General features: G+C 38.2%; 1 protein-coding gene across 1 annotated transcript in view; it reads left to right on the top strand.

Moving 5' to 3' along the window:
* Positions 1 to 14,760, top strand: part of LOC148875152 (glycerophosphodiester phosphodiesterase GDPDL3-like) — a 118,886-nt gene that overhangs the window by 38,931 nt on the left and 65,195 nt on the right. The window contains exons 3-4 of the mRNA XM_088964210.1: positions 5,775 to 5,887; positions 13,467 to 13,968. Of these exons, the coding sequence (XP_088820336.1) occupies positions 5,775 to 5,887; positions 13,467 to 13,968 (615 nt within the window). The remainder of the gene's footprint in view (positions 1 to 5,774; positions 5,888 to 13,466; positions 13,969 to 14,760) is intronic.

The following is a 14,760-nucleotide window of genomic DNA, read 5'->3' as shown; positions in this document are numbered from 1 at the left end:
TGAATATGTTGTTCTACAATGTTTTGCAAGCTCACAACTCTCACATTTTAAATTGGACATTTGAATAGACTCAAACAAACTGGGAAACAAACTCTTCAAGCCCGAAAAGATAAATGACCTAAACGATTATGCCAAAGCATAACCTGACTAGCAGAGTGAAACAAAAGACCTCCTAGCTTCATTATCTTCCCAATGAGAGCTCCCTCCAAGCAGATAAATTTCATTCGTCTCATGGCCAGTCCCAATCACCTTCCTTGTCTCCAAATTCTGAAAAACCCAATGATCAGGGAAAAATGTCACTGAACAATTTTTGTTTTTGTAATGCTACTAACTGAAAGAAAGTTAGTACTAGGTTTAGGAACATGCAAAACCGAAGATAAGGAAATGGCATTAAACAACTTGATGTCTCCCTTGCCAGAAATAGGAACGAGTCATCGACAATGGACACTTTGTCTCTACCGGAAGCTAAATGATAGGTAGTAAACAGTGATGGTAAGCCTGCCATATGGTCAAATGCACTTCAATCTATTACCCAGTAATGCTCTATACTACCTGGAGCTGAAGCATGGTATGTTGAGGCCCGACTACCTGAATGAGCAAAAGCTAATGTTGGAGGAGCTGATGGTGGCTGATGAGCTGAATTACTAACTTCATTTTCTAGCTAAGTCAGAGCAGCTTGGACTACAACTAGGGTATCTAGAGGAGTTCCTCTTGTGCCTGATGAGGTTGTACTATCGGTGTTGACAGCCATATTAGCATTCCCTTTCTTATTTCTGAGTTTTGCTAGAACTAGATGAGGGTACAGCTTCCAACAGGTGTCCTTAGTATGTTTAGGTTTCTTGCAGTGTTCACATACTAAGTCCTTCTTAGCTTTATTTCTTCACATCCTTCTCCTTATCACCCCCTAGATTTAGGTCTAACTACTGCCAAGGCTGATTTGAAGGGTTGTTGCTGCAACATAACCTTTCTTCTAGTTTCTTCACTATGCACTAGGGAATAGGCTTTTGATAAAGTCACACTATCTCTTGTCAACAACTGCCATCTCACAATATCGTATTCAGAATTTAGACCAGCCAAGAACTCAAACACTCTATTAGTTTCAACCTGCTTTCTGTAAGTCAGTGCATCTTTCTGATTCTCCCACTCAATTGTTTCAAGATGGTCAATTTCATGCCACAGGGATTTCAAGGTTAAAAAATAAACGGAGACCTGTTTCTCTCATTGCTTGATATTTTTAACCTCACATTTCAGCTCATAAGCCCTAGCAACATTAAGGGGCTGAGAGTAGGTTTCCTTCATAACATCCCATATTTCCTTAGCTGTTTTGGCCCACAAGTAGTTTCGGCTGATGTGTGGCTGCATAGAGTTGCACAGGCATATATCATCACCAAATAATTCTCCTAAACCCACTTAGCATAAGTAGGGTCCTCCTTGGTTGGTTCCTTCACATCCCCTAGCAAGAAGTTCAGTTTTCCTCTACCCCCAGTGGCCATCATGGCTGATTGGATCCATTCTAAGTAGTTTGATCCATCAAACCTAACAGTTGTAATTTAAAAGGTGTCCTCAGTCATATTACCTGACCCACCAATCCTAGATGTTAGACAGTTTTGTATGTCCTTAGCTTCAATCAAGATGATGTACTTTATAAGTTTATTGTAAATGAATAAAAGTGCATATTTGATTCATGTTCCCTTGGTATGTTTCTGTGTAATACCCTTAGACTGGACACATAATGAGACTCGTGTAAGTTTAGAATGTTCACAGCCAGTGGGTCAGCTGGGGAGACCTATCCTGACAAAGCTGACACTGTGGTGTCGCCAAGTCGGTTGGGGTGGCTTGTCTCAGCTGCCGGGGTGAGACCCTAGGCACATATAGTGTAGGATTAATTGAATCTTTGAACTGGACCAGATTTTCAGTATTGCCCTGGACCTTGTAGATTGATGGGCAAAACTGGAAAGTTACACCCGACCCCTAGACTCGATTATGATACTGCACTAGGTGTCGGATTAGGCTGTCTTTGATGTACCATTCAGTGAGATCCTTAGTGGGGGTCAAAACCTAGGTATGTTGGGATAGTCTGAGAATTCATCTAAGTGGGTGATCATAGTGATAGGATCAGCCCCTTTGTCGGACAAAGGTAATGATCGGGGATGCACTCTCACTAATGGAAACCAAGACTGCCGCCAGCCGATTTCAATCGTTGAGATTTTTTTTTGCAAAATATATTTTATATGAGATATAAAAGTATATATATTATGGTTTCTAAAAGGTTTGCAAAATGTTTTAATTCCCGGGATCCATATAAGCAGGGAGTGCAACACTGTTCCTTACAGCCGAGGGAGAGGTCCTCTCTTGTCGGGCAGTGTATGATCATTATGGGTTGAGAGGTTAAGTGTAAGACCATTGAGGATAATACCTGATGGGCTAATCTTGCATCTGCCCACAGTCCCTGGGTGTTACAAGGTGGCTTGGCCCAGGGACCACTTAGGGTAAGTGTTGGGCCCATAGAGACCATGGGATGGTTTTCAGGGGGTGCACTGTCCATAATAGTGTATTCGGCCAAGCCTTGTAACAAAGGCTGGGCCGAACCCATGTAGCTAATGTGTAGATCAATGTTTGGGTCCCATGCCATACAAGGAAGCCCAACTGGGCAGCAGTTTGGAAGGCTAAATGAATACATAACCTTAAATGGGCCTTAAGCCCATTTCGAACTGGGCTAATTTGATTAGTCAATTAAAGGGGCGAATTTTGAGATAGATCAGCTGATAGGATTGGGCCCAGACCCTATCCACTTAGAGAGTCTAAGATCTAAATAAGATTTAGATCTGGAAGCTTCCTAATCAGATTAGGAGATGGCTGATGTCATCTGCAGATAAGATAGGGGTTATCCCTTATCACTTAAAGGGACTTCTAATCCAAATTTAATTTGGATCAGCAACTCCTAATGGGATTAGGAGCTGATCCCTTTAAGTCTATAAAAGGAGGAGGGGGCGGCAGCCTTTAGACATGCAACCAAAACACTCTTGTCTTTAGAGCTGAGATCACAAGAAGAAAGAATTCTGCACCCTGCAAATACTCTCTTGCCGCCTCCTTCCTACAGCCGCCGCCTCCAGTAGTTCGATCTCCAGTTCTTGGGAGAAATCAAGATTTGATTTTGATACCAATCTTTTGGAGAAAAGATTGGTTGGAGCTGTATTCACACGCCATCCAGTTGATTCTTGCGAAGGGTCAAGTTCTTTTGGAAGAAGACTGCTGATTCTGCTCCACCCTGCACTGCGCCATTTTCAGTGGGAGCAGTTTTTGGATCCTTCCTTGGGCGTGAACACTTCCATTGGGAGATACTGTTTCTCCTTATCAGGTATAATCCCTCTCTTCTCTTCTTGTCCTTCTCTTTTCTTCTTTTCTACTATTCTTTGCAGCATAATATAGTATCAAAGTTGTTTGTGAGCCAAAAAGAACAAAACAGATTGAGTACTACTTTCCTTTTTTGTTGTTTTCTCGGTACATTTACAACCAACAGATTCCTTCCCCCTGGAAAATCTACCATTTCCTAGGTATTGTTCTTATGCAAAGCATCTATCTTATTCATCATAGCATTCCTCTATTCTGGTTTAGATAGGGCTTTTGGGATAAACTTAGGGATTGCATGTGTAGAAATAGAGGAAGGAATAGTAAGTTGGGGAAAGAAGGCTATAGGATAAGTGTTTTGAGATCAAGGTTTAAAATGTCGATGTCGGTGGATATGTCGGTCTTCTAAATATAAGAAACATGTCAAAAATGCCAGAAATATCGTATGGAAATATTGTAAAAATTATAGACATGGTAGAAACATTGTTAAATATGCAAAATATAGAATGGTATTTTATGAAATGACAAAAGAAGCATGGGCACACCTTTTTAAATTACTATAGACAAAAGAATACGTTCTGAAATTGCCTTTTAAACCTTAAGCTTTAGAACTTCATGATAGAATTAGTTAAAGCAAAATTTAAACTTATAGAAAATGAAAATGGTTGTAACGGATCAACCAAATAATCTACTACAGAAACAAAAACTATTATTTAACTTCATGTTTGAAATGAATATTGAGCTCGCTCAAAGTTGTAATCATGTAAGTTAGGTGGACAATAACTTGTTATTTCACATATCTACAATATTGTCACCAACTTATTTTATAATACTATCTTTTGTACTCCACATAGTACTGGCAGCGTTCAAAAGGAATATGTCAATTCTAGTAAAATTACATGTTGCTACCCATGGAAGTGAAAATGGAAATATGTCATTGATACTATCTCTTGCACTCCATGTAGGTCTGGTAGTGTTCATTAGGGAAATGTTGGTTCCAATAAAACTTCATGTTACTATCCATGGAAATGGAAATATGTCGTGGAAATATTAGCAAAATTAGGAACATTTTAAACCATGTTTGAGACGCAATGGGTTGTACACTTCCGTTTTCCTTTTCTGAGAGCAACTCCAAAAGAACTTATTTTCGACTCCGGAGACATCCATCTTCCTCAAACAACTTCAAATGATAAACAAGGAAGACAGGAAAAAAACAGACACCAAGTACCAACCTCTATGAAGAGAAAAATTCAGTCGCTCCCTGTAGGCTTCATAGAACCACACAAGACTTGGACCTGTCTTCAAGATAAAGAAAGATAACCCCTTCAGTCACTGAGCATCAAGGTGAAGCTCCCTGTGGGGCCCGTAATCAGAATTCTCCAGTCGATTAGGGTTTTGGGCAAAAAACTCCGAGGACTGTCAGAATAATGAACAAGACAGCTTCCTTTTTTCTGAAAGACCACTACCAATTGGGCTGAATACTTTCTTCAATCACTCATTTGATTCAGCTCTCCATGCACACTGTGTATGGGAAAAAAAGGGAAAAAAGAGAAGAAATGAGCCCGCTTTGAAACGAAGAAGAAAAACAGTCCAAAAGAATGAGAGAACTGATTTAAGTGTGAAAAATAAGGTAGATATCAGCAGCAAGAGAGAAGAAGAAGAGAGGAGAAGAAGAAGAGATCTGCTGTAATAGGAGAAGTGTTGTTTGAACATCTCTCCCTTCCCTAATCTTTTCATTAAAAATAATTTACAAATTTTCTATAATTACAAGGAAGCCCTTAATTGGGCGATTAGCTTAATTAAACAAAAAACATAAAGAAACATAAAGGCCCATTGACAAAGAGGAATAGAAACATAAAGAAATAAGAACTGCCTATGGGCCATTCGGCCCATCCTCTCTACACATTTCACCGGAGAGAGGATAGCAAGTGGAGAGATTTGCCTACCCTCTATAAGGTTAGAAGACCAGCTGGCTGATTGTCGCACTAAAGACCTTCATCCAAATTTTGCTGAGAACTTAGACAAGTTGGGCATGATTGACATATATGCTCAGCTAGAGGGGGAGTGTTGAGATTGTTTGGGTGTAAGGGTATACTTGTCCTTTTTGTTCTTTTGTATTTTTTTTTTGTATTTGGACGACCATACGCGGGCTTGTAATTTTAGTATAAATTCTCAAGTTTGAGAGAGTGAACAGTAACTCCCTTCTCCATTCAATCTCTCTTTTTATCTTCTCTTCTCCTCTTCTCCTCCTTGTTTTCTTTCTCTATAAAACCTAGATATTGCAACTAAACTAATAAAATGAATGAATTGCTTTCTGCTTATAAGATCTCCTTGGTCCAGCTGCTTAATACTTTGTGTGGTTGATTGCCTTATGCAGTCTGAGATATCAAAGGTTTTGCTAACGATTCCTTTTTCTGATTGAACAGTTGTTCAAGGAATCTTCTCTCGATCAAATGTTTTTGACCATATTTTGGGTATTCTTACTGTTGAAGATGTGGCAAAACAGTTGAAGCAACCAGGCTTATGGTTGAATGTTCAGGTAAATGATTTTGAATTGTAAGGTGATACACCCTGATATGGAAATTGGTGCTGGAAACAGGGTTACAACTTTTCCTTTCTGGAAACCCATGAAATGGTTTTGGACCCAAGTATCCTATTTGATATGATCGATGACACAGAACCTTATTTCTAACCATTTTTAAGTTATGCATTATTTTCAATACTTTACAAATTACTTTCCAAATTCGAATGCTCTAATTTTATAGATAATAGTGTCCATGCATTAAATGGTAGTCTCAGAACATATTTGTCAAGGCAGTAAGGTGAAGTTTGGTAACAAGGTAAATATGATGAAAAATTCACCAACCAGCAAAATTCTAAGTTTATATACCTGAAATAGTAAGCCAAGGAAAACAACTGAAGAGAACACATTCAGCATTCTTTTTTTGCAACATATAGAGCATACCATCAGTTCAGCTTGAAATGAATTAGTGGGTTAGAGTCCCTGTTACAGTGTTTGAGACAGCAAGAGAGAGAGAGGGGGAGAGAGATGTACATTAATCCAGTGTTGCATAGACATTGACATGGGAATTAGAATCCAGTGCATGTAGAGGAGTCTGACACAGCAAAATGAAAAAAACATGGATGTAGGGAGATATCTAAAACCTGTATGTACTATCAAAATAATATGCTCATCTTGTAAATTCTGTTATCATAGACCTATATAATATTGCATATGTAAATCCAGAAGTTCATCTTTGCTGTTTATGAACATTTTATGAGAGTTCATTGTGTTTGACTAGGAAGGATAAAGAGGGAAAAATATGAGAAGTGCTCCTCAAGGTTCCATGGGTGTTGGAATCAGAAACGTGTCTAACAAGGGTGCTGAAATAGTTTAGTTTATTCTGGTTATTTTATTCAGTTTATTTTCTCTTGTTCTGTTTAGAATAACTTAGTTTTTTATTCTGTTTATGCACTGTAAGTGCCTCAGGGGCATAAGAGTCTTTTCCCAAACACTTGCTCTTCTCTCTCTCTCTCTCTCTCTCTCTCTCTCTCTCTCTCTCTCTCTCTCTCTCTCCCCCCTCTCTTCTTCTTCCTTATTTCTTTTGTATTTTTCTGCTATAATGGTATCAAAGCGGTGCTACTGGGTTTAAGAGCAGATCGAACAAGTGTTTTTTGTTCTTCATCTTGTTCTTTTTCCAGATTGAGGTCAGAAGAAGATAATCTATGACTGATACAATTTTTTTTTACTTCAATCCTTCTCTTGGCTGTATACCAAGAAAAAATCATATGAACCTGTTGAAGGCATTTTTTAATCTAAAAAATATTTAAATAAATTAGAACTCAAATAAGTTGGTTGGCTAGTCTGCTAGCCAAATCATTAAAACTATAAAAAAGTATCCTGTGTGGGAGTTCCCTCTCTTTAAGTGGGAGGGACAGGTGTCTTTCACCTAGGAGGAGGAGGTAGTTACATAACTATCCCACTCCCTAATTAAGCTCCTTAAGGGGAAGCTAGAAGCACATACAGAGGAACTCTTCGGAGAAAATTTTCATAAGAGATTCTTAAGAAAAGCAAAGATGAGGAGAGAAGAAAAGAGAAGTGCCCAAGGGAAGGCAGGGAAGGAAAAGTCTCACTAATACAGGTGGAAAAAAGAAAGTCCTCTCTGTGAATACTTCCTATATATGTCTTCTGCTATGTATCCTTCTTCCTCTCTTTTATTTTTACTTTTGAGAAAGGAAATTGAGGGAAATAAACCATCTACAACCAAGTGCCTCTACTTGGTTGATTATGGTCCCTCTTTCAAGACAAAGTTAGGGATTAAACCATCTACAGTCTAATTCTCGAAGACTGATTATGGTTCCCTTCTGTAATGCAAGAGTAAACAGAGGAAGAAGAATTTGTTATATTATTCATCAATCTCGTATGTATATATACAAGTTACAAATTCTATGTTAGGAAAGAATATGTTAGGAAAGAAGACTAATCAAATTCCTACAAATCAGTCCTACAATCAAGGTAAATCATATCTTCATAGTATTTGCTTCCTATTTTAATTATACAGTCTGTAACACTCCCCCCCAAGCTGGAGCATAGATATTAATCATGCCCAACTTGTTACAAAGATAATCAACCCCAGCCCCATTAAGAGCCTTCGTGAAGATATCTCCCAGTTGTTCTTCTGTTTTCACATAACTTGTGGAAATCAAACCTTGCTGAATCTTTTCACGAACGAAATGGCAATCAATCTCGATATGCTTAGTTCGTTCATGAAAAACAGGATTAGATACAATGTGAAGAGCAGCTTGGTTATCACACCACAACTTGGCTGGTACTGAAGTTTTAAGACCTACTTCAGTCAGAAACTGATATATCCACATTATTTCACACACAGACTTGGCCATAACTCTATATTCCGATTCTGCACTCGAACGTGAGACAACATTCTGCTTCTTGCTTTTCCATGAAACTAGATTCCCTCCAACAAATACACAATAGCCTGAAGTAGACCTTCGATCTTCCTTGGATCCTGCCCAATCAGCATCTGAAAAACATTCAATTCTAGTATGACCATGATTGCCATACAAAATTCCTTGCCCAGGTGCTCCTTTTAAGTAGCACAAAATTTGTTCTACAACTGTCCAGTGATTAATTGTTGGAGAGGACATGTACTGACTCACCACACTAACTGAATACACAATATCTGGACGAGTTATAGTAAGATAATTCAACTTTCCAACTAATCTTCTATATCTCTCAGGATCTTCAAATGATTCACCATCTTTTGTGATCTGCAAGTTAGGAACCATTGGAGTGCTACATGGCTTAACTCCCAACTTTCCCGTCTCAGACAACAAGTCAAGTACATATTTTCTTTGAGATAAGAATATTCCCTTCTTGCTTCTTGTTACCTCAACACCCAAGAAGTATTTCAACATTCCCAAATCTTTGGTATGAAACTAAGTGTGGAGAAAGGATTTAAGGGATGACATCCCTGTAGTATCACTCCCAGTAATGAGAATATCATCCACATACACAACTAACAAAATGATGCCGGCAGCAGAGTGCTTGAAGAAAATAGAATGATCAGACTTACTTTTCTTCATACCAAAATTGTCTACTGCCTGACTAAACTTTCCAAACCAGGCGCGATGACTCTATTTCAACCCGTACAGACACTTATGAAGATAGCAAATTTTCCCATACTCCCCCTGAGCAACAAAGCCAGGCGGTTGCTCCATATAAACTTCCTCCTGAAGATCCCCATGAAGAAAAGCATTCTTGATGTCTAACTGATGAAAAGACCAATTATAAGTAGCTGCCATAGAAATAAACAACCTGACAGATGTAAGTTTAGCAATAGGAGAAAAGGTATCAGAATTATCCACTCCATAAGTCTGAACATATCCTTTAGCAACAAGACGGGCTTTCAATCGGACAATGGACCCATCAGGATTGACTTTAATTGTAAACACCCATTTACACCCAATAGCCTTCTTATCTGTAGGTAAATTTACCAAGGTCCAAGTGCCCTTGTCCTCTAAAGCATTCATCTCCTTAATCATAGCATTACGCCATCCAGGGTGAGAAGGGGCTTCTTTAACAGTCTTAGGAACAGAGATAGAATCAAGAGATGCAATAAAAGAACAAGAAGAGGACGACAAATGATTATAAGACACAAATGAAGACACTGGATAAGCACACTTACGCTTACCTTTATGAAGAGCAATAGGAAGATCATCATTAGAGATTGGTTCTGATGACGAAGGAACAGGATCATTTGAGACTGAATCAGACGACGAAGGAGCTGGTGCAGGACATGGATCCAGAGGGGTTGGTCGCCGAGAATAAACTTGTACTATAGGTGGCTTAGGCATAGCAGGAGCAGATTCAATAGGATGTGAAACAGATGATGTGATAGTATAGATTAACAAATCATCATCCTCCCCCTGACTTGAATGAGGAGTAGATGGAAAGAAAGGTGTATCTTCTAGAAAATTAACATCAGCTGACACAAGATATTTGTGAAGAGTAGGACAATAACATCTATACCCTTTTTGAACACGAGAATACCCAAGAGAAACACACTTCAAAGATTTTGGATCTAGTTTGGTAACTGAGGACGAACATCCCGAACAAAGCATGTACACCCAAATACCCTAGGCTTGATAGGAAACATTGTTTTATTTGGAAACAAAACATGATAAGGAGTCTTACCCTGAAGGACAGACGAAGACATACGGTTAATCAAGAAACATGCTGTGAAAAGAAATCAAAATTTGTAATTCACTAATTTGTATTTGTAGTTCACTAATTTGTACCATTCAAACTTAAATGAAATAAAATTTCTATTTTTCTTCCAATTTGTTATTCCATCATTCTTATTTCAATTTGGTTACGTATTTTTTTCATTTATGTATTAAATAACTTATATTTCTCATTTCTTAATTTTTTAAATAGTTCCTAATTCCCAAACTTCATAGGAAAGTTAAGTATTTTAGTTTTACAATTTTACTTAGAAAAGAAACCAAAATTTTCAAAAAAAAAATAAAAAATTAAGAAAAAACAGTGCAGCCCGTTTCGGCTTAGGCCCAAGGCCTGCCCTGTGGCCCAGCCCGGCACGGTCCAAGCCCACGGCACGGCCTGCAGCCAGGCCTAACCCAGGCCCGCATGTCGGCATGACACGACGTGGGCCCGCTTGGGCTTGGGCCGCTGGCCATGCCGGGCCAACCCCCAAAATTTCCACCGGGGAGGACGGTAGGGCCTGTGGTGGCACCACCCACTTTACACCTCTAGTCTTGTGGCTACAGAGTCTTTGAGTTCGTCTTGTGAGAGCAACACCTACTTATGGCGTAGTCGTCTTGGTCATCTTTCTTTTGAGTCATTAAACCTTATTTAAGTCTTTGTAAATTAAAGAGTTATAGTGTTTGACATGTTCATTGAGTAAACATTGACATGTTATATTTGGCTATGAAAGATGTGAAGTTCTAGAGACTTATAGGGAGACTCTTACATTTGTCTATGACCAGACTTAAGATTGCCTATGCAATGGGTGTGCTTAGTTGGTTCATGTATAATCCTAAGTTTTCCCACTTTGAAGCTGCAAAAAGGATCCTTAGATTCCTCAAGAGGTTCCTAGGGGCCAGATTGTTGTTCTAGAAATATGGGCATTTAAAATTGAAGTGTATAAAAATGCTGATTGGGTAGGAGCAGTCAATGACAGAAAGTCTACCAGTGAGTACTGTACCTTTGTGGGAGAAAACTTAGTCACTTGGAGAAGTAAGAAACAAAGTGTGGTGGCTAGGCCCAGTGCTGAAGCAGAATACAGATTTATGTCTCATGGAGTTGCTGAAATCATGTGGATAAAGAAACTATTAGTTGAATTGGGCTTTACAGTTAACAGCCCCATGTCACTCTATTGTGGCAATAAAGTTGCTATCCAGTCCTCCATGATAGGCCAAAACATATTGAAGCGGACAAGCATTTTTATTAGGGTAAAACTTGTGAGTGGAGAAGTATGCACTCCCTATGTCAGCTCAAAAGAACAAAGTGCAGATATTTTCACCAAGGATTTTCATCCTGTGTGGCACAATGATTTGTGTGACAAGTTTGGCATGATTGACATCTATGTCCCAACTTGAGAGGTAGTGTTGAAATAGCTTAGTTTATTCTAGTTATTTTGTTCAGTTTATTTTTTCTTGTTCTGTTTAGAATAACTTAGTTTTTTATTCTGTTTATGTACTGTAACTGCCGCAGAAGCATAAGAGTCTTTACCCAAACACTTTCTCTTTTCTTCTCCCTTCTCTCTTCTCTTCATCCTTCTCTCTTTTCTTCTTCTTCCTTATTTATTTTGTATTTTTCTGCTAATAAAGGACACTCCATCTATTTTAGGAGGGTCCATGACTCCATGTAAGACTAGACTGCTCCAAAAACTAAGAGAAATATATTTGGATGGAAGGGGAGAAAGAGGGAGCTGGGGATTGGAGCTATTGTTTTGACTGCCCAAATCAAATGATACATATTCAATGTTTCTGTCTGCTTAGTTTCAATCTCCCATTCTTCCTCTTCCTACATCCTTAAGCTTTTGATCTTGCAATTAGAAATATGGTGCCCTAGACTTTGGTACACTCAACTTCTGTACCTCTCAGCCCATTTTTTATTTCTAGGTGATCACCTTACAAACTACACAGGCATCATATTAATAATAAATGCCCAGATACGGAATGGGCATGGACATGGACACAATTATAGAAAATGTGGATACACTTTCCATATCCTAAAATCTTGGACATGGATACAGGTTTAGGTATCCCATGTAACATGCTTATTTCATGTGTTTATAAGTAGTTTTTGAAGATAAGTGTCATTTCTTAAAACCTATGTCATGTTAAATTTAATTAAATTTCTAACATGTGCAGATCTTTTCTAGTTTAATTAGTTAAAGCATACCATTTTACATATTTTAAAAGTGTTAATTCTCTAAGAGTACACTAGGCATGTACTGTGAGATATGTCCTGAAAATTTGACACGCAGTTCACAGACTTACAGCAGCGTTCACACGCTCGAACATCAACAAAAGAGACTAGTATTCATTCAGCAGAAAACATTAACAGTTGGTTGGTTCTTCGAGAGACCACCGGCTCTCCCAAACACTGACAATATTCTTTACTCAAAGAAAAACATACCACCCCCTATCCCCCAAAGCCCCTTCTTATACTCTTCTGATAGCATAACTGACTCCCTCTATAAATGCCCAGCTGGCCTAGTTATAAATGCCCAAAAACTCTTCTTTTTTCATAACTGACATAGCTATAAATGCTCCAAGACTCTCCTTATTCCCTCCAGCTATAATTGCCCTCATGTGATTAATTGTTCAATTGTTTCCCCCCCTTAGCTGATTGTTGACCTTTCCTCTTCCTGGCATACGTAAGGTTAATTGGGGCCTATCATACTGGTATCTGGATATTGTAGATCCACACTTGGAAAATCCACCCCTCCCAAAAAGAACCCAAATTAATGCCTTGTCCTTTAGTTGGCACCTTGACAACTATGTATCAGAGACATTTTTCCACCTTGGGTATATTTAACATTTTGGATCAGGTATCATTGATTGTAGGGGCTATTGCTTGATACAATAGTAAATCTCAGGCTGAAAAATGTAGGAACAAGGATTCAAGTCTGAGAGTGCTAACTTTATTTCCAGATGTTAAGTCCATAACCATTCTACCCTCCTAAGACCCTGGATAGATGGGACCAAGATTGGGTAATAGTGACCGCCTTAATGTAGAATGCAATTTATAATTTATGATACATAAGGTCCATCACCTAGTGATAGGCTCAGTTATTTGGGGTCTTGGAAGGGTCATTGAAGTGGTGACCCTTTTCTGGTTAGTGGAACTTTTTTTGAAAAGATAATTTGGAAGGGTATACAAGAAAACCTTTTCTTGTCCTCTTGTAATTAGTGAGAAAGTTAGGTATAGAAGCATTGGAGCAGAGTTCCATATTACAAAAGGATACATGTATTTATCAAAAAAACTATATGGAAAATTTCAGTGTCAGAAATTCTTGAAGTATATGCTATGCATTAACTTGAGTTCTGTTTTTACATTTGTTCTGCAGTATGATGCATTCTTTAAGCAACACAATTTGAGTATGAGAAGCTTTGTGCTTTCTGTATCAAGACGTGTAAATGTTAGTTACATATCATCACCAGAAGTAGCTTTTCTCAAGAGTATTACAACACAATTTAAGCAGAGCACAACAAAACTGGTCTTCCGCTTTCTAAGGGCTGACGATATTGAACCTACAACAAACCAGACCTATGGTTCAATATTGAAAAATCTTACATTTGTCAAGACATTTTCCTCTGCAATCCTTGTCCCAAAGAATTACATATGGCCTGTAAGGACTGACCTATATCTGCAACCCCATACCTCTGTTGTGTTGAATGCTCATGGGGAAGGACTTGAGGTCTTTGCATCAGATTTTGCCAATGATGGGCTTATTAGCTACAATTACAGCTATGATCCAGTGAAGGAATATCTTTCATTCATTGACAATGGTAAATTCTCTGTTGATGGAATCTTGTCAGACTTCCCTGTAACTGCATCAGAAGCCATAGGTAAGATTTTGCCTAGTCACACTTTTCTAGTAATACTTCTTAAAATATGCATCAGGTAGAAAAATTAATGTTGGGTATTTGCAACTATATAAATGCAATGGACTCAACACTAGATTCTATGTAATTTGCTTCATCCGATGTCTCTATTATGATCTGAGATATGAGAAAGTTAGATCCCACTCTACTTGTTGCCACAATAAATGATTCCTGGATTGCAACAAACAAATTTAGATGGAGTTAAATGTGCAAATGGTATCCAACATGTAACAAGCAAACAAAGAAAGACAGAGGGACAAGGGAAAAGAGAAGACAAATAGAAGGAAACGGAGGACAGAATAGAATAGACTCTCCCCCTGGCACCTGGATCTATTTATATATTTCTTAAAACAATGCAAAAGGTAGTTCTGCCCCTCAAAGTATGGGATAACAATATTAAAATAGTGACAGGTTTGGTACATTGTCTTATTTAACATAAAGTACAAGAAAAAGACTCTAATACCCCTGATTACGTTTCTTAACACTATACTTGTGACTACATCACGTAGAACTGTTCCATACATTATGCTCTTGAATTTTGATTACTGATAAATGTAATTTATCCATATGTTACTGCCACATCCTGAAATTCCATATTTTAGCCATTGGAGTTCTTTACCATTGCTAGTATGTTTGTTGACTATGTTGAAATCCATTAATGAGATATGTAGAGGCTCATTGTAAGATTACATATGCTAACAACTATCATTTATTTCTTGGTAGATTCATTTTAAGGGGTTGTTTGGTTTGAAGGGA

The sequence above is a fragment of the Nelumbo lutea genome, chromosome 1 (genome assembly GCF_056320005.1).
Source record: "Nelumbo lutea isolate HS-2025 chromosome 1, American lotus-T2T, whole genome shotgun sequence".
NCBI lineage: Eukaryota > Viridiplantae > Streptophyta > Magnoliopsida > Proteales > Nelumbonaceae > Nelumbo > Nelumbo lutea.
This window is presented reverse-complemented; position numbering and strand designations above follow the sequence as displayed.